Here is an 18,040-nt window from a genome sequence, read left to right on the forward strand (position 1 = left end):
CAGCCGATACTTGGCATTGCTCATGGTGATCTTAGGCTTGTGTTCAGCTGCTCAGCCATGGAAACCATTTCTTGAAGCTCCCGACGAACAGTTCTTGTGCTGACGTTGCTTCCAAAGGCAGTTTGGAACTCGTAGTGAGTGTTGCAACCGAGGACAGACGATTTTCACGCACTGGGCATTTTCGCACTTGGTGGTCCCATTCTGTGAGCTTGTGTGGTCTACCACTTTGTGGCTGAGCCGTTGTTGCTCCTATACATTTCCACTTCACAATAACATTACTGTCGTTCTGCCCCTGAACAGGCAGTTAACCCACTGTTCCTAGGCCGTCATTGAAAATAAGAATTTGTTCTTAACTGACTTGCCTAGTAAAATAAAGGTAAAAAAAAAATAAAAAATAGCAGGGCAGACATTTTACAAACTGACTTGTTGGAAAATGTGGCATCCTATGAGGGTACCACGTTGAAAGTCACTGAGCTCTTCGGTAAGACTACTCTACTGCCAATGTTTGTCTATGGAGATTGCATGGCTGTGTGCTTTATTTTATACATCTGTCAGCAATGGATGTGGCTGAAATAGCCAAATCTGCAAAATTGAGGGGGTGTCCACATACTTCTGTAAATATACTGTATCTTACTTCTGGGTCATTCTATGAAAATGGTGGCTTTCCTGTCCCAGCCTTATTCACCAGGAAAAACAATTAAAAGTGTGAGATAATGACAAATATTTTTTTTGTTTTAATTGGTTGTTTTATTATTAATTAAACATATATAAGACAGTTATTTTGCTCATATTGTTGAGCACGGTCAGTACCATGAAATTGGCTTGTCCCTCGGATCAGGAGTCATGGTTTAGTGACACATATTTTGATAAAAAATAATAATAATTCTCCCTCCTTTTAAATGTCATAATACAAAGGAAAGTATTATAGTTATTTAGTGGACTACTTAAAAAACTACAATATCAAATAAATATTACAAATAATTTACAAGTAATAGCTGTCCATACATTTCATGTCGCTGGTGTTAAAATGTGTAAAAAACACAAATTTGAAAAAATGCAACATCCTTGCCAAATTCTTCCTGGGTCAAAGGTTCATTGGAGACCGGACTGTTTTGAAAAGCACATGGTGTGTGCACTCTCTCTCTTCACATGTTAACAATTTGATGATTAACTTGGTAATTTCATGCGAGGATTTAAGATGTGTCACTGGGATTATACAGATTATAGTAAAGGAAATTGAAATATGCAATTTAGATATATTTCAATCTAAAATAGATATGGCAAAATGAGGTGCTGCTGAAAAGCAAAGACTGCAGATAGGGCAGTGTAAGTGTTTACTTGTTCACTGTTTCATATGCTAATTATTTTGAATTTGAGGCACAAAACCAAAGCATTGATTGCTGTCTTACCTTGTCCATAGACTGCTAACACAGTAAGGAAACCAATATTTTAGTTCGTAACTATCCCTTTAAGTAGACCTACACAATATTTGTCACATGGCATGAGAATTGCTATATATATTGTTTTAACAAGCTACATAGTTTTGTGGGTAGGTGTGACAGTAGGAAATTATTTGTAATGAAAAATATTATTAATAAATTGATCAAATTTGTTTGAAATAATCTTATGTTTGTCATTGGTTTCACATTGTGTCACTAGTGTTACATTGGGTCACTGGTATTACTGTATGGCATATTGGTGTTCTAGCATCAGTTTCCCAATTTAATTGAATATGTTTTTTGTATCTATCTAACTGTTGCTACATTCATTAGTAAACATTTTAAGGATATGATCATTCAATTTTGTTGACTCAACCTAAATTATTTCTTATGTTTAAAAAAAGCAATAAAATGTCAGACAATATAACTTTACACACGCATGTTTAAAGTAAATTATTTATCATCCAAACAATTTTTTAGTATTATCATGAACATTTTCTCCCTTTGATTATATATGCAAATTGTTTGTATGAGAAATTACATTCTTGAAAGACTGAATTGTCATCTAAAATATAGGTAACACCAGTGACAGGTTAGCACAAGCATTTATTTTATAACGTAGTAAGAATATAAAAATATGTTAAGCTGTCATTTATATTGGTAAGGCGTTAACTATTATCTGAGTAAGTTTTTAGATTTTTAAGAAGTTATATTTGTAAAAGTTGGCTGTTCAAAAAGCCACCATTTTCATAGAATGACTCCTCTATATTGTTTATGTCCTCCGGATTCAAAAAAGAAAGATAAATTCAAAGGTGAGCCTGTCATTTAGCCTTAATTCTCGCACAGCATCCAGCGTAACTGACTCAATGCTTTTTTCCAGATTTTTGACCACTTTTCTTTAGCCTCCATTGATTTAGTCATCCTAATATTGGTCATCCAACAAGGGTAAAAACTCTTAACAACTTTTGAACGGATTATGACAACCATGCGGCTTCTTTTACACATTGGACAAAATATAAACATTTGACACCCTATATTAAGTGAAAAGTTTGATGTCAAATGGTAGTTCACCCAAATTACAAAATTACATTGCTGATTATCCTTACAGAGTAAGGAAACCAAACAAGTGCTCAGTATATGTGGGAACTCCTTAAAAACTGATGGAATAGCATTCCAGGTGAAGCTGGTTGAGGGGAATGCCAAGATTGTGCAAAGTTGGCATCAAGGCGAAGGGTCAAGGCAAAAGGAACACCTATGTGAGAATGCTATTCATTGACTACAGCTCAGCGTTCAACACCATAGTACCCTCAAAGCTCATCACTAAGCTAAGGATCCTGGGACTAAACACCTCCCTCTGCAACTGGATCCTGGACTTCCTGATGGGCCGCCCCCAGGTGGTGAGGGTAGGTAGCAACACATCTGCCACGCTGAACCTCAATACTGGAGCCCCCCAGTGGTGTGTGTGCTCAGTCCCCGACTGTACTCACGACTGCATGGCCAGGCACAACTCCAACACCATCATTAAGTTTGAGGACTAAGCACGCCCCCGTTCTCATCAACGAGGCTGTAGTGGAGCAGGTTGAGAGCTTCAAGTTCCTTGGTGTCCACATCACCAACAAACTAGAATGGTCCAAACACACAAAGACAGTCGTGAAGAGGACACAACAAAGCCTGTTCCCCCTCAGGAAACTAAAAAGATTTGGCATGGGTCCTCAGATCCTCAAAAGGTTCTACAGCTGCAACATCGAGAGCATCCTGACTGGTTGCATCACTGCCTGGTACGGCAATTGCTCGGCCTCCGACTGCAAGGCACTACAAAGGGTAGTGCGTACATGGCCCAGAACATCACTGCGGCTAAGCTGCCAGCCATCCAGGACCTCTACACCAGGCGGTGTCAGAGGAAGGCGCTAAAAGTTGTCAAAGACCCCAGCCACCCCAGTCATAGAATGCTCTCTCTACTACCGCATGGCAAGCGGTACCAGAGTGCCAAGTCTAGGACAAAAAAGGCTTCTCAACAGTTTTTACCCCCAAACCATAAGACTCCTGAACAGGTAATCAAATGGCTTCCTGGACTATTTGCACTGTGTGCCCCCCAACCCCTCTTTTACTCTGCTGCTACTCTGTTTATCATATATGCCTAGTCACTTTAACTATACATTCATGTACATACTACCTCAATTGGCCCGACCAACCAGTGCTCCCGCACGTTGGCTATCTGAATTGTGTCCCACCACCCGCCAAACCCCTCTTTTATGCTACTGCTACTCTCTGTTCATCATATATGCCTAGTCACTTTAACCATATCTACATGTACATACTACCTCAATCAGGCCGACTAACCGGTGTCTGTATGTAGCTTCGCTACTTTTATTGCCTCGCTACAGTATATATCCTGCTGTTATACTGTTATTTTTCACTGTCTTTTTACTGTTGTTTTTATTTCTTTACTTACCTATTGTTCACCTAATACTTTTTTTGCACTATTGGTTAGAGCCTGTAAGTAAGCATTTGACTGTAAGGTATTGTATTCAGCGCATGTGACAAATAAACTTTGATTTGATTTGGCTACTTTGAAGAATCTCAAATATAAAATATATTTTGATTTGTTTAATACTTTTTTATGATTCCATATGTTTTATTTCATAGTTTTGATATATTCACTATTATTCTACAATGTAGAAAATATTACAAATAAAGAAAAAATCCTTAAATGAGTAGATGTGTCCAAACGTTTGACTGGTACTGTATATTGTTATTTTGGATATGAAGTGTGAAAATGCTAATGTAGGTTCTGTTGACTTGCACTGGATTTGTACCACAAATGCTAAACAAAACCAAAGCATGTGTTGCAGTGATACCTTGTCCATAGACTACTTATAAGGTAAGGAAATTAATATGTAATTTATTGAACCATCCCTTTAACATTGATGTGGCTGAATTGAAATAATAATAATAATCTTAATAATAATAATAATAATAATAATAATAGCAGGAAAAGCCATCTAGGGGTCAGAATCTTGTAATATCCAGATGAGTTCTCTGAACAGGGAAAAAACACCAAATTCACTGGGAATACATTACATAGGATGAAGAAACAATACTCAGATCCACAGCTCCATACTACTTGTCAGACATAGAGAACTGACACTGTATACTGTTTGTTGGGTGGGATTGGCGTGGGGTCCGTGGGTGGCTTTTGACCATTTCTTTGGATTCCTCGTCTGACTCATTGCTAGAAAAAAGTTTAGTACAAATCGGATTTAGGTTACTATATTTCTTGAATATTATATGAATCCTATACTTTAAAATGGCCAATTTGGGTGCAATCAATTTGCTTAATTGCTCAGAGATCAAAATATATTTTTTTAAAAATGTTGTAGGAATGGTAATCATATCGGTTACTAACAGAAAAGATTTCAGAACAATCTGAGATGATGGGTGTCATGGCTTGTTGAAATGACCGAACGACCCGATAGGTACATAGGGCCATAATGGCAACCATGTAAGTCTCATTTGAGACATGGTTACGTAACCCGTGGGTAGGGGGGCACTGAGCACTTTCTTTCCTTGTCTAGATAAACCACTGCTGCCTGTGACACTCACTATCTGGCTGGCTGGCTGGCTGACTGGCTGGCTGGCGTGCCTTGTCCTTATGTGGGGGTTGAAGAGGTGGACCATTGGTTTTAGATGTCCTGATATAGAGCTAGCAGCGTTTTGTTTTCATAATTAAATCAGGCACTTTGCTCCTGATTGTTAGTGTATTGTGTGTGAACCTTCTTCATCGCAGTCCTCCTCCCTCTGAGCTGTGTTTCTCTTTCTTTTCATTCTCTGTCGTCTTTTCTGCAGTCCGTGCATTTTAACATTATGTTCAACTTCTCAGTTGCACCATAATGTTTACAGGTTGACCACGAGTTATAATACTACTGTTCAGGGCATACATGGAAGTACTGTTTCGTGCAGTCGCAGTGTAAAGGCCCAGTTTTCTCCTACGTATGGAAGATTGATTGCCATGAAGAGGAATAACCTTGGAGGGAAGAGGGGGGGAAAACTCCCCAAAGAATGTTTTTTTTTTTTTTTTTTTTTGCATTGTGGGTTGTTTACACATCCAGACTTGGGCAGCTTCCAGACAGGAGCTGCGGGTTCGGCTCCCATGGCAACAATTCCTTTCTTTAAGTGATGGATTATTTGAGTTTATCAGTTTACTTTTCCACTTGGGGAAAAAAAAACAATATTGCTGGCCTTGATTTCAGGCAGGAAACAGGTGGTTTTGAAGGCTTCTGTTGTCTTATCACTTATAGTCTGATGTCTTGTTTGACTCCTTATTCACTTCATAGAGACCTGGTTTAGGCTCTCCTGTACTCTGATCCATTGTGCAGAATGGTGTGTTTTTGTTATCTGTTGTGTTGCGGCCATTCACTATGCAGGCTGAAACGTCAGCAGTTGTGTGTGTGTGTGTGTGTGTGTTCAGGCTGAGGGGCTGGCACCTAGCAGATGTCAACCTGATAGCACTGGGCACTCTTTATCCATCACCCTCTTTGTTCTATGAAATGTATTTGATCGCGCAAACTAAAGGAATTTGCCATGGCTGCAATACTGCGGATTACAGTAAATATACAAATATACCTAATGGCCATAGGCAGTTCTTTTCTCTGAGCTTTGTTGATGTGCCGCTGCGGAGGGCTGAAACGTCTACCCATAATCCTGTATTTACAGACTCCATTAATCAGACCCACTGATGCATATAACAACTCTAAAGTAGTCCTCTGAAATGCACATTACATGTAATCAGTGTTTCTATAAGGAGTACATATTATGCACTTGGAAATTAAATTCATTTGAAAGTGTTGGGTTTGATGTAGTTTAATAAAATAGAATTAAATCAGATAGACATATGGATGGGCTTGATAAACCAGCTTCACTGTTAGATTTTACTAAGTTGATGTCGGAAGTTTACATTCACCTTAGCCAAATACATTTCAACTCAGTTTTTCATAATAAGTTGCGAATGATTTATTTCATATTTTATTTCTTCCATCACATTCCCAGTGGGTCAGAAGTTTATATACACTAAATTAGTATTTTGTACCATTGCCTTTAAATTGTTGAACTTGGGTCAAACATTTCGGGTAGCCTTCCACAAGCGTCCCACAATAAGTTTGGTGAATTTTGGCCCATTCCTCCTGACAGAGCTGGTGTAACTGAGTCCGGTTTGGAGGCCTCCTTGCTCGCACACGCTTTTTCACTTCTGCCCACAAATTTTCTATAGGATTGAGGTCAGGGCTTTTTGATGGCCACTCCAATACCTTGACTTTGTTGTCCTTAAGCCATTTTGCCACAACTTTGGAAGTATGCTCGGGATCATTGTCCATTTGGAAGACCCATTTGCGACCAAGCTTTAACTTCCTGACTGATGTCTTGAGATGTTGCTTCAATATATCCACATCATTTATCCCCTCATGATGCCATATATTTGTGAAGTGCACCAGTCCTTCCTGCAGCAAAGCACCCCCACAACATGATGCTGCTACCCCCGTGCTTCACGGTTGGGATGGTGTTCTTTAGCTTGCAAGCATTCCCCTTTGTCCTCCAAACATAATGATGGTCATTATGGCCAAACAGTTCTATTTTTGCTTCATCAGACCACAGGACATTTCTCGAAAAAGTACGGTCTTTGTCCCCATGTGCAATTGCAAACCGTAGTCTTGCTTTTTTATGGTGGTTTTTGAGCAGTGGCTTCTTCCTTGTTGAGTGGCCTTTCAGGTTATGTTGATAAAGGATTTGTTTTACTGTGGATATAGATACTTTTGTACCTGTTTCCTCCAGCATCTTCACAAGGTCCTTTGCTGTTATTTTGGGATTGATTTGCACTTTTCGCGACAAAGTACGTTCATCTCTAGGAGACAGAACGCATCTCCTTCCTGAGAAGTATGACGGCTGCGCGGTCCCATGGTGTTTATATTTGCGTACTATTGTTTGTAGAGATGAACGTGGTACCTTCAGGCATTTGGAAACTGCTCCCAAGGATGAACCGGACTTGTGAAGGTCTACATTTTTTCCAGACTTGTGGAAGTCTTGGCTGATTTCTTTTGGTTTCCCCATAATGTCAAGCAAAGAGGCGCTGAGTTTGAAGGCAGGCCTTGAAATGCATCCACAGGTACACCTCCAATTGACTCAAATGATGTCAATTAGCCAATCAGAAGCTTCTAAAGCCATGACCTCATTTTCTGTAATTTTCCAAGCTGTTTAAAGGCACAGTCAACTTAGTGAATGTAAACTTCTGACCCACTGGAATTGTGATACAGTGAATTATAAGTGAAATAATCTGTCTGCGAACAGTTGCTGGAAAAATGACTTGTGTCATGCACAAAGTAGATGTCCTAACCGACTTGCCCAAACTATAGTTTGTTAACAATAATTTGTGGACTGTTTGAAAAACTAATTTTAATTACTCCAACCCACGTGTATGTAAACTTCCGACAACAGTACTTAGAGCGACTTACATCATCTTTCATGCATACCACAACCCTGGCGTTACAAGCACCATGCTCTACCAACTGTGCTATGCTCTACCAACTGTGCTATGCTCTACCAACTGAGCCACCAATTGAGTTTCTTTGAACAGCCCTTTAAAAAGCTCTTTGCAGAATACCACAGAATTCCCTGAGTATACATGCTTCGTAAACAACAGGTGTAGACTAACAGTGAAATGCTTACTTACAAGCCATTCCCAACAATGCAGAGAGACAAAGGAAAAAATATATAGAAAGATAACACTAGGAATAAGTACACAATGAGTAACGATAACTTGGCTATATACACGGGGTATCAGTACTGAGTCAATGTGCAGGTGTACGAGGTAATTGAGGTAGATATGTACATTTGGGTAGTGGTAAAGGGACGAGGCAACAGGATGGGTAATAAGCAGTAGCAGCAGCGTATGTGATGAGTCCAAAGAGTTAGTGCAAAGGGGGGTCGACGCATATAGTCCGCTTAGCTATTTGGTTAGCTATTTAGCAGTCTTATTGCTTGGGGGTAGAAGCTGTACAGGGGCATGATGGTTCCAGACTAGCCATGTGGTAGCAGAGAGAACAGTCTATAACTGGGATGGCTGGAGTCTTTGACAATTTGTAGGGCCTTTCTCTGACACCGCCTGGTATAGAGGTCCTGGATGGCAGGGAGCTCGGCCCCAGTGATATATTGGGCCGTACGCATTACCCTCTGTAGCGCCCTGCGGTCTGATGCCAAGCAGTTGTCATACCAAGTGATGATGCAGCCAGTCAAGATGCTCTCAATGGTGCAGCTATAGAACTTTGAGGATTGGAGGGCCACGGCAAATCTTTTCAGCCTACTGAGGGGAAAGAGGCTTGGTCGTGCCTTCTTCCTTAGTGATTGGACACCGAGCAACTTGAAACTCTCATTGAAAAGAAAAAGCCAGACTGGCCAATAAAAATTAAAGATTAAGATGGCCAAAAGAACACAGCCACTGGACAGAGGAACTCTGCCGAGAAGGCCAGCATCCCGGAATCGCAAATACACTGTTAACGTTGAGACTGGTGTTTTGCGGGTACTGTTTAATGAAGCTGCTAGTTGAGGACTTGTGAGGCTAGACACTCTAATGTACTTATTCTCTTGCTCAGTTGTGCACTGGGGCCTCCCACTCTTTCTATTCTGGTTAGAGCCAGTTCGCGCTGTTCTGTGAAGGGAGTGGAACACCGCGTTGTATGAGATCTTCAGTTCCTTGGCAATTTCTCGCATGGAATAGCCTTAATTTCTCAGAACAAGAATAGACTGACAAGTTTCAGAATTTAGTTCTTTGTTTCTGGCCATTTTTGAGCCTGCATTCGAACCCACAAATGCTGATACAAAACTTGTCTTAAGAAGGCCAGTTTTATTGCTTCTTTAATCGGAACAACAGTTTTCAGCTGTGCTAATATAATTGCAAAAGGGTTTTCTAATGATGAAAATTATAAACTTGGATTAGCTAACACACCGTGCCATTGGAACACAGGTGTGATGGTTGCTGATAATGGGCCTCTGTACACATATATGTAGATGTTCCATTAAACATCTGCCATTTCCAGCTACAATAGTCATTTACAACATTAACAATGTCTACACTGTAATTCTGATCAATTTGATGTTATTTTAATTGACAAAAAAAATGCATTTTCTTTCAAAAACAAGGACATTTTTAAGTGACCCTAAATTTTGAATGGTAGTGTATGTCAGAGCGGTATTGGACTAAGATGGGCGGCAGGGTAGCCTGCAGGTGGCAGGGTAGCCTAGTGGTTAGAGTGTTGGACTAGTAACCGGAAGGTTGCAAGTTCAACTCCCTGAGCTGACAAGGTACAAATCTGTCGTTCTGCCCCTGAACAGGCAGTTAACCCACTATTCCTAGGCCGTCAGTGAAAATAAGAATTTGTTCTTAACTGACTTGCCTAGTTAAATAAAGGTAAATAAAATAAGATAGTGGAATAGTATAGAATACAGCATACATATGAGATGGGTGATGCAATGTTTTCACACAATTAAAGTGACTATGATACCGTAGAATAGTGTGGAGTACAGTTTACACATATGAGATGAGTAATACAAGATAGGGAGACATTTTAAAGTGGCTAGCGTTTCATTTCATTAATTCATAATTCCTTAACTTAAAAAGTGTAGACCTTGAAATACTTACTTACTTTACAAGTCCTTAACCAACAGTGCAGTTCAAGAAGAGTAAAGAAAATATTTACCAAATAAACTAAAGTTAAAAAAATATATACAAAAAAATAACACTAACATTACAATAACGAGGCTATATACAGGGGGTACCGGTACAGAGTCAGTGTGCACAGGTTTTGTCATGCCCTCTTCCCTACTGGCTTGGTGTGTTTGTACCATGATAGTTCGTTGGTGATGTGGACACCAAGGAACTTGAAACTCTCGACCCGTGTTGGAGTCTTGTTTGGCCACGCAGTGAACATGGAGTACAGGAGGGGACTAAGTACACACCCCTGAGGGGCCCCAGTGTTGAGGATTAGTGTGGCAGACTTGTTGTTGCCTACCCTTACCACCTATGGGTGGCCCGTCAGAAAGTCCAGGATCCAGTTGCAGAGGGAACTGGTAGTCATTTAATAGTCATTTAGGCAGGTTACTTTGGCTTCCTTGGGCACAGGGACTATGATGGTCTGCTTGAAACATGTAGGTATTACAGACAGGGTCCGGGACAGGTTGAAAATGTCAGTGAAAAAATTTGACAGCTGATCAGCGCATGCTCTGATTACACGTCCTGGTAAACCACCTGGCCCGGTGGCCTTGTGAATGTTAACCTGTTTAAATGTCATAATCACATCGACTACGAAGAGTGAGATCACAAAGTTGTCAGGAACAGCTGATGTAGTTTTATTGGGATTTGCAGCTGTGGTTGGTAAGTAAGGAATCCTGCAAGCTTCTGAGATTACTTACTTCCCCTTTAATATGTAAAACTGTCATGTTTCATGTTCTTTCACTGCAATTTCTCAATAGAGCTGATTCAATGTTAGCATTAGCTCTAATTGGCAACACTGACTGAACACTGAGTTTCCAACTACAACATTAAAATGTGTTTATCAGCAGGGAGAAACTGTTTGAAATCTCTCTGTCCTCTTGGTTGTATAACAGCAGCTGAATCTAGATGGAGAAATTCACTTTTTCATCTGTTTGATCTTAATGATCTCCAACTGGCTAATTTCCACTTCCCAGCCCCACAGTTCCATTGGCAGCCTCTGGCTGGTGTTTGATTATCTTCCCAGGGATTGGTTTGTGCCGTTTGTTATTTGTCTCTTGAGATTTGGATTGGCTGCAGCTGTAGGTCATGTTGTTTGTTGTTGTTTTGGTCACGCTGAGCCCCCGCTCTCCCCATTCTCTGTCCTGGCAAGGCTAGGAGAAGCCCACAATGGGGCCTGAATAGGGAGACTGAAAGGAAGATCGATGAGGAGAGAGAGAAAGGGACTGTGTTGTGAGAGAGTGTGCATGAGGAAAGGGTGAGGCTAGGAAGTAGAGGAGTGTGTGTGTGTCCGTGCTGGTAGTGACAAAGAAAGCCCCCTATGTGCTGTCTCCTCTATCTTTCTCTCTCTCTCTTCCTTCTGTCCTTCAGTTCCTGTCCCTAGATCAGTGATGGGACCATGTCTCCTGAGCCCCCTTGGCCACTTCTCACAACAACAAATATGGCCAGATGCAGCGGCTCCATGCATATGAATAATCATGTCACCTCCTACACCTCTATAGACAAATGCATAGTCAACATACCTCACAACGTGCTGTGTAAAAGAAACTAATACAGTATAATTGAATAGGGCTCATATACAGTTAAATGCCCCAACACACAGCTTTATGGTAGTCTACTCAAGGCTACGTTTCTATTCTCTGTAAGGTAGTGCTGGCAGAGAGAGAGGACCTTGGACTGGGCTTGGCTGGGCTTGGCTAGGCTTCATTCTCTCTAAGTGTCATGTGTTTTTGTTGACAGTGGGTGGACTGTTATGGTTTGGAGTGTGTAGGCTAATTAATTTTGTGGACACAGTCCTCCTTCTCTTAGCTTGCCAGCGTGGCTGCTGAATGAGACGAGAAGAACACTGGTGTCCTAGTAACGTGTACATTTTAGCCCTTACGCCCCTCATACACAACTGGCGGGTCCGGATCCGGACCAGAAGCGGATCAATTCGGAATTTCAAGGAAATGAGCTTTTAAACAGAAGAAAATGTATCTGCCCCATGCTAAATGTGTAGAATTGTACCAAATTTGCCTTAAAAATTGCAACATTTTCTCTACGGCAACAAGGGGGGTGTGAACAGTTTAGGGTAGAATGGGTTGGGAGGTGGGGGTTGATAAATGACAATATAGTACTTGAGTACCCCTGCCCTACGCCATATCCTTTTCACTTGCTATATCACTATCTATAGCCATAGTTTTCACTGTCGGACCCTATAGGCTAAGCATTTATGTAGGTGAAGTGATAGTTTCGCTTGAGTGCATCACTCACTTTAGTTAAACGACCAGAGACTCCTGCGTAAAGAGTAAAAAAAACAAAACTTTATCCCACAGGTTTCCAGTATGTACAGTTATCCACAGATCTTCATGTAAACTAAAGGTATTGTAAGTATCTTCAGATAAGTAGAATTATTTCTATAGGGATATCAAAAATGAGGACATGGTCAAAAAACCGTATGGCTCCTCAGCTAAGCTTCAACTGACAAAAAGTGACATGTGAAACCCATTGACCCCATATTAGTGAGCATGAGCCGCTTCATGATCACTTAAAGAGACGCTATTCAATTCTAAAAAAACATGAGATAATTGAAACAATGTCATTTATTGTAACATACAAAGAAACATGAACTTAACCAATAACTGTCTCTTATACTATAAATCTACCCAAAATCCAAAAATGTCTCCCAAGCAACTTTATATTGCATTGTATTGACTTTTCTTTCTATTAAACAACATATATCTTGACTAGCTCATCAAAACCCTCATGTCTCCCAGTCCACATGCAAACGTCATTAAGGCTGGTTGTACATTCCTCTCCCTTCCAAACAGAGCACCATAAAACAACAGAACATCACAAGACAGAAAAGCACTGTCATAGAAACCACTGTGCAAACAAACACCAGGTTTGATGAAAGGACTAGAGCTGTAAAATCTCATAAGCAATGGTCCCAAAGGAAGCAATCTAGCTTGCCCTCGACCTCGCTCTCATTCTCTTACTTTAGTAAAACATTCTCCCTTTTTCTATCGACCCCCTCTTTCTGTCTTTCTCTTGTTTGCTTCTCTTTCTATATCCCTCTCATTCGCACAATCCCTATTCTCTCTCTCTTGCTGCTGCTACACTTGTGTCTCTGTCCCTCTTTCTATCCCTCTGTGTTTCTCCCCTCTCCCACTTGTTTGGGCCTTGTGACTGTGTGCACAGAGGGTGACCTGCTCCTCTAGGCTCTGCTCTCTCCATCCTGCTCTGCTCTTCTGGACTCTGGTTGATCTCTGCTCCGCTCTGCTGCACAGTGCTGCTGGAAAGAGAGAGACTCCCTGAAAAAGAAACTCACCGATTATTCTCCAGGGCGCGCTCTCTTTCTCTCTGTCGCGCTCTCTTTCTCTCTGTCGCGCTCTCTTTCTCTCTGTCGCGCTCTCTTTCTCTCTGTCGCGCTCTCTTTCTCTCTGTCGCGCTCTCTTTCTCTCTGTCGCGCTCTCTTTCTTCGCGCTCTCTCTGTCTGTCGCGCTCTCTTTCTCTCTGTCGCGCTCTCTTCTCTCTCTGTCGCGCTCTCTCTACTTCTGTCGCGCTCGCTCTCTCTCTTTCTGTCGCGCTCGCTCTCTCTCTTTCTGTCGCGCGCTCTCTCTCTTTCTGTCGCGCTCGCTCTCTCTCTTTCTGTCGCGCGCTCTCTCTCTTTCTGTCGCGCGCTCTCTCTCTTTCTGTCGCGCGCTCTCTCTCTTTCTGTCGCTCGCTCTCTCTCTTTCTGTCGCGCTCGCTCTCTCTCTTTCTGTCGCGCTCGCTCTCTCTCTCTTTCTGTCGCGCTCGCTCTCTCTCTTTCTGTCGCGCTCGCTCTCTCTCTTTCTGTCGCGCTCGCTCTCTCTCTTTCTGTCGCGCTCGCTCTCTCTCTTTTCTGTCGCGCTCGCTCTCTCTCTTTCTGTCGCGCTCTCTCTCTCTCTTTTTCTGTCGCGCTGTCGCGCTCGCTCTTTCTGTCGCGCTCTTTCTGTCGCTGTCGCGCTCTCTCTCTCTTTCTGTCGCGCTCTCTCTCTCTTTCTGTCGCGCTCTCTCTCTCTTTCTGTCGCGCTCTCTCTCTCTTTCTGTCGCGCTCTCTCTCTTCTGTCTGTCGCTCGCTCTCTCTCTTTCTGTCGCGCTCGCTCTCTCTCTTTCTGTCGCGCTCTGTCTGCTCTCTCTCTTTCTGTCGCTCGCTCTCTCTCTTTTTCTGTCGCGCTCGCTCTCTCTTTTTCTGTCGCGCTCTCTCTCTTTCTGTCGCGCTCTCTCTCTCTTTCTGTCGCTCTCTCTCTCTCTCTTTCTGTCGCGCTCTCTCTCTCTTTCTGTCGCGCTCTCTCTCTCTTCTTTCTGTCGCGCTCTCTCTCTCTTTCTGTCGCGCTCTCTCTCTCTTTCTGTCGCGCTCTCTCTCTCTTTTCTGTCGCGCGTCGCTCTCTCTCTCTTTCTGTCGCGCTCTCTCTCTTTCTGTCGCGCTCTCTCTCTTTCTGTCGCGCTCTCTCTCTTTTCTGTCGCTCTCTCTCTCTCTTTCTGTCGCTCGCTCTCTCTCTTCTGTCGCGCTCTCTCTCTCTCTTTCTGTCGCTACGCTCTCTCTCTTTCTGTCGCTCTCTCTCTCTCTTCTGTCGCGCTCTTTCTGTCTGTCGCTTCTCTCTCTTTCTGTCGCGCTCTCTCTCTCTTTTTCTGTCGCGCTCTCTCTCTCTTTCTGTCGCTCGCTCTCTCTTTCTGTCGCGTCGCGCTCTCTCTCTTTCTGTCGCTCTCTCTCTCTCTCTTTCTGTCGCGCTCTCTCTCTCTTTTCTGTCGCGCTCTCTCTCTTTCTGTCGCGCTCTCTCTCTCTTTCTGTCGCGCTCTCTCTCTTTTCTGTCGCGCTCTCTCTCTCTTTCTGTCGCTCTCTCTCTCTTTCTGTCGCGCTCGCTCTCTTTCTGTCTCTCTCTTTTCTGTCGCGCTCTCTCTCTCTCTTTCTGTCGCGCTCTCTCTCTCTTCTTTCTGTCGCGCTCGCTCTCTTTTCTGTCGCGCTCTCTCTCTCTCTTTTCTGTCGCGCTCTCTCTCTCTTTCTTTCTGTCGCGCTCTCTCTCTCTTTCTCTCTCTGCGCTCTCTCTCTTTTCTGTCGCTCTCTCTCTCTCTTTCTGTCGCTCTCTTCTCTTTCTGTCGCGCTCTCTCTCTCTTTCTGTCGCGCTCTCTCTCTTTCTGTCGCGCTCTCTCTCTCTTTGTCTGTCGCGCTCTCTCTTTTCTGTCGCGCTCTCTCTCTCTTTCTGTCGCTCTCTCTCTCTTTCTGTCGCGCTCTCTCTCTTTCTGTCTGTCGCTCTCTCTCTCTTTCTGTCGCTCTCTCTCTTTCTTTTCTGTCGCGCTCTCTCTCTCTTTCTGTCGCTCTCTCTCTCTCTTCTGTCGCGCTCTCTCTTTTCTGTCGCGCGCTCTCTCTCTCTTTCTTTCTGTCGCGCTCTCTCTCTCTTTCTGTCGCGCTCTCTCTCTCTTTCTTCTGTCGCGCTCTCTCTCTCTTTCTGTCGCGCTCTCTCTCTCTTTCTGCTCTCTCTCTCTTTCTGTCGCGCTCTCTCTCTTTCTGTCGCGCTCTCTCTCTCTTTCTGTCGCGCTCTCTCTCTCTTTCTGTCGCGCTCTCTCTCTCTTTCTGTCGCGCTCTCTCTCTCTTTCTGTCGCGCGCTCTCTCTCTCTTTCTGTCGCGCTCTCTCTCTCTTTCTGTCGCGCTCTCTCTCTCTTTTCTGTCGCTCGCGCGCTCTCTCTCTTTCTGTCGCTCTCTCTTTTCTGCTCGCTCTCTCTATTTCTGTCGCTCTCTCTCTTTCTGTCGCGCTCGCTCTCTTTCTGTCGCGCTCGCTCTCTTTCTGTCGCGCGCTCTCTCTCTTCTGTCGCGCTCTCTCTCTCTTTCTGTCGCGCTCTCTCTCTCTTTCTGTCGCGCTCTCTCTCTTTCTGTCGCGCTCGCTCTCTCTTCTTTCTGTCGCTCTCTCTTTCTGTCTCTCTCTTTCTGTCGCTCGCTCTCTCTTTCTGTCGCTCGCTCTCTCTCTCTCTTTCTGTCGCGCTCGCTCTCTCTTTCTGTCTTTCTTTCTGTCGCGCTCGCTCTCTCTTTCTCTCTGTCGCTCTCTCTCTGTCTCTCTCTCTCTTTCTGTCGCGCTCGCTCTCTCTCTCTCTCTGTCGCGCTTCTGTCTTCTCTCTCTCTTTCTGTCGCGCTCTCTCTCTTTCTGTCGCGCTCTCTCTTCTTTCTTTCTGTCGCGCTCTCTCTCTTTCTGTCTGTCGCTCTCTCTCTCGCTTCTCTCTGTCGCGCTCTCTCTCTTTCTCTCTGTCGCGCTCTCTCTCTTTCTCTCTGTCGCGCTCTCTCTCTCTTTCTGTCGCGCTCTCTCTCTCTTTCTGTCTGTCGCGCTCTCTCTCTTTCTGTCGCGCTCTCTCTCTTTCTGTCGCGCTCGCTCTCTCTCTGTCGCGCTCGCTCTCTTTCTGTCGCGCTCGCTCTCTTTCTGTCGCGCTCGCTCTCTTTCTGTCGCGCTCGCTCTCTTTCTGTCGCGCTCGCTCTCTCTTTCTGTCGCGCTCTCTCTCTTTCTCTCTGTCGCGCTCTCTCTCTTTCTCTGTCGCGCTCTCTCTCTTTCTGTCGCTCGCTCTCTCTTTCTGTCGCGCTCTCTCTCTTTCTGTCGCGCTCTCTCTCTCTTTCTGTCGCGCTCTCTCTCTCTTTCTGTCGCGCTCGCTCTCTCTCTTTCTGTCGCGCTCTCTCTCTCTTTCTGTCGCGCTCTCTCTCTTTCTGTCGCGCTCTCTCTCTCTTTCTGTCGCGCGCTCTCTCTCTTTCTGTCGCGCTCTCTCTCTCTTTCTGTCGCGCTCTCTCTCTCTTTCTCTCTCTTTCTGTCGCGCGCTCTCTCTTTCTGTCGCTCTCTCTCTCTTTCTGTCGCTCGCTCTCTCTTTCTGTCGCGCTCTCTCTCTCTTTCTGTCGCGCTCGCTCTCTCTTCTGTCGCGCTCTCTCTCTCTTTCTGTCGCGCTCTCTCTCTCTTTCTGTCGCGCTCTCTCTCTCTTCTGTCGCGCTCTCTCTCTTTCTGTCGCGCTCTCTCTCTCTTCTGTCGCGCTCGCTCTCTCTCTTCTGTCTGTCTCTTTCTCTCTGTCGCTCTCTCTCTCTTTCTGTCGCGCTCGCTCTCTCTTTCTGTCTCTCTCGCTCTTCGCTCGCTCTCTCTCTCTGTCGCGCTCGCTCTCTCTCTCTTTCTGTCGCGCTCTCTCTCTTTCTGTCGCGCTCTCTCTCTTTCTGTCGCGCGCTCTCTCTCTTTCTGTCGCGCGCTCTCTCTCTATCTCTCTCTCGTCGCGCTCTCTCTTTCTCTCTGTCGCGCTCGCTCTCTCTATTGCTCTCTCTCTCTCTGTCGCTCGCTCTCTCTGTCGCGCTCGCTCTCTCTCTCTGTCGCTCGCTCTCTCTCTCTCTGTCGCTCGCTCTCTCTCTGCTCGCTCTCTCTCTGTCTGTCGCGCTCTCTCTGTCGCTCTCTTTCTCTCTGTCGCGCTCGCTCGCTCTCTCTCTCTGTCGCTCGCTCGCTCTCTTTCTCTCTGTCGCGCTCGCTCGCTCTCTTTCTCTCTGTCGCTCGCTCTCTCTCTCTCTGTCGCGCTCTCTCTCTTTCACTCTGTCGCGCTCGCTCTCTCTCTCTCTGTCGCGCTCGCTCGCTCTCTCTCTCTGTCGCGCTCGCTCGCTCTCTTTCTCTCTCTGTCGCTCGCTCTCTCTCTCTCTGTCGCGCTCGCTCTCTCTCTCTCTCTCTGTCGCGCTCGCTCGCTCTCTCTCTCTCTGTCGCGCTCGCTGCTCGCTCTCTCTCTCTCTGTCGCTCGCTCTCTCTCTCTCTCTGTCGCTCGCTCGCTCTCTCTCTCTGTCGCTCGCTCGCTCTCTCTCTCTCTGTCGCTCGCTCTCTCGCTCTCTCTCTGTCGCTCTCTCTCTCTC

At 44.5% G+C, this 18,040-nt stretch overlaps 2 protein-coding genes across 2 annotated transcripts in view; one reads left to right on the plus strand and one right to left on the minus strand.

Annotated features, from left to right (window-relative positions):
- Positions 1-18,040, plus strand: part of LOC135542741 (phosphatidylinositol 4-phosphate 5-kinase type-1 beta-like) — an 83,677-nt gene that overhangs the window by 13,419 nt on the left and 52,218 nt on the right. The window lies entirely within an intron of this gene.
- On the minus strand, positions 2,961-16,977 carry LOC135517453 (RNA-binding protein 25-like; the record flags this gene model as incomplete). Its single annotated transcript, XM_064942184.1, has 3 exons — positions 2,961-3,059; positions 16,158-16,368; positions 16,415-16,977. Coding segments are annotated over 3 exons (873 nt in total), but the record flags the coding sequence as incomplete, so codon positions are not given.

This window comes from Oncorhynchus masou, chromosome 1 (genome assembly GCF_036934945.1).
Source record: "Oncorhynchus masou masou isolate Uvic2021 chromosome 1, UVic_Omas_1.1, whole genome shotgun sequence".
NCBI lineage: Eukaryota > Metazoa > Chordata > Actinopteri > Salmoniformes > Salmonidae > Oncorhynchus > Oncorhynchus masou.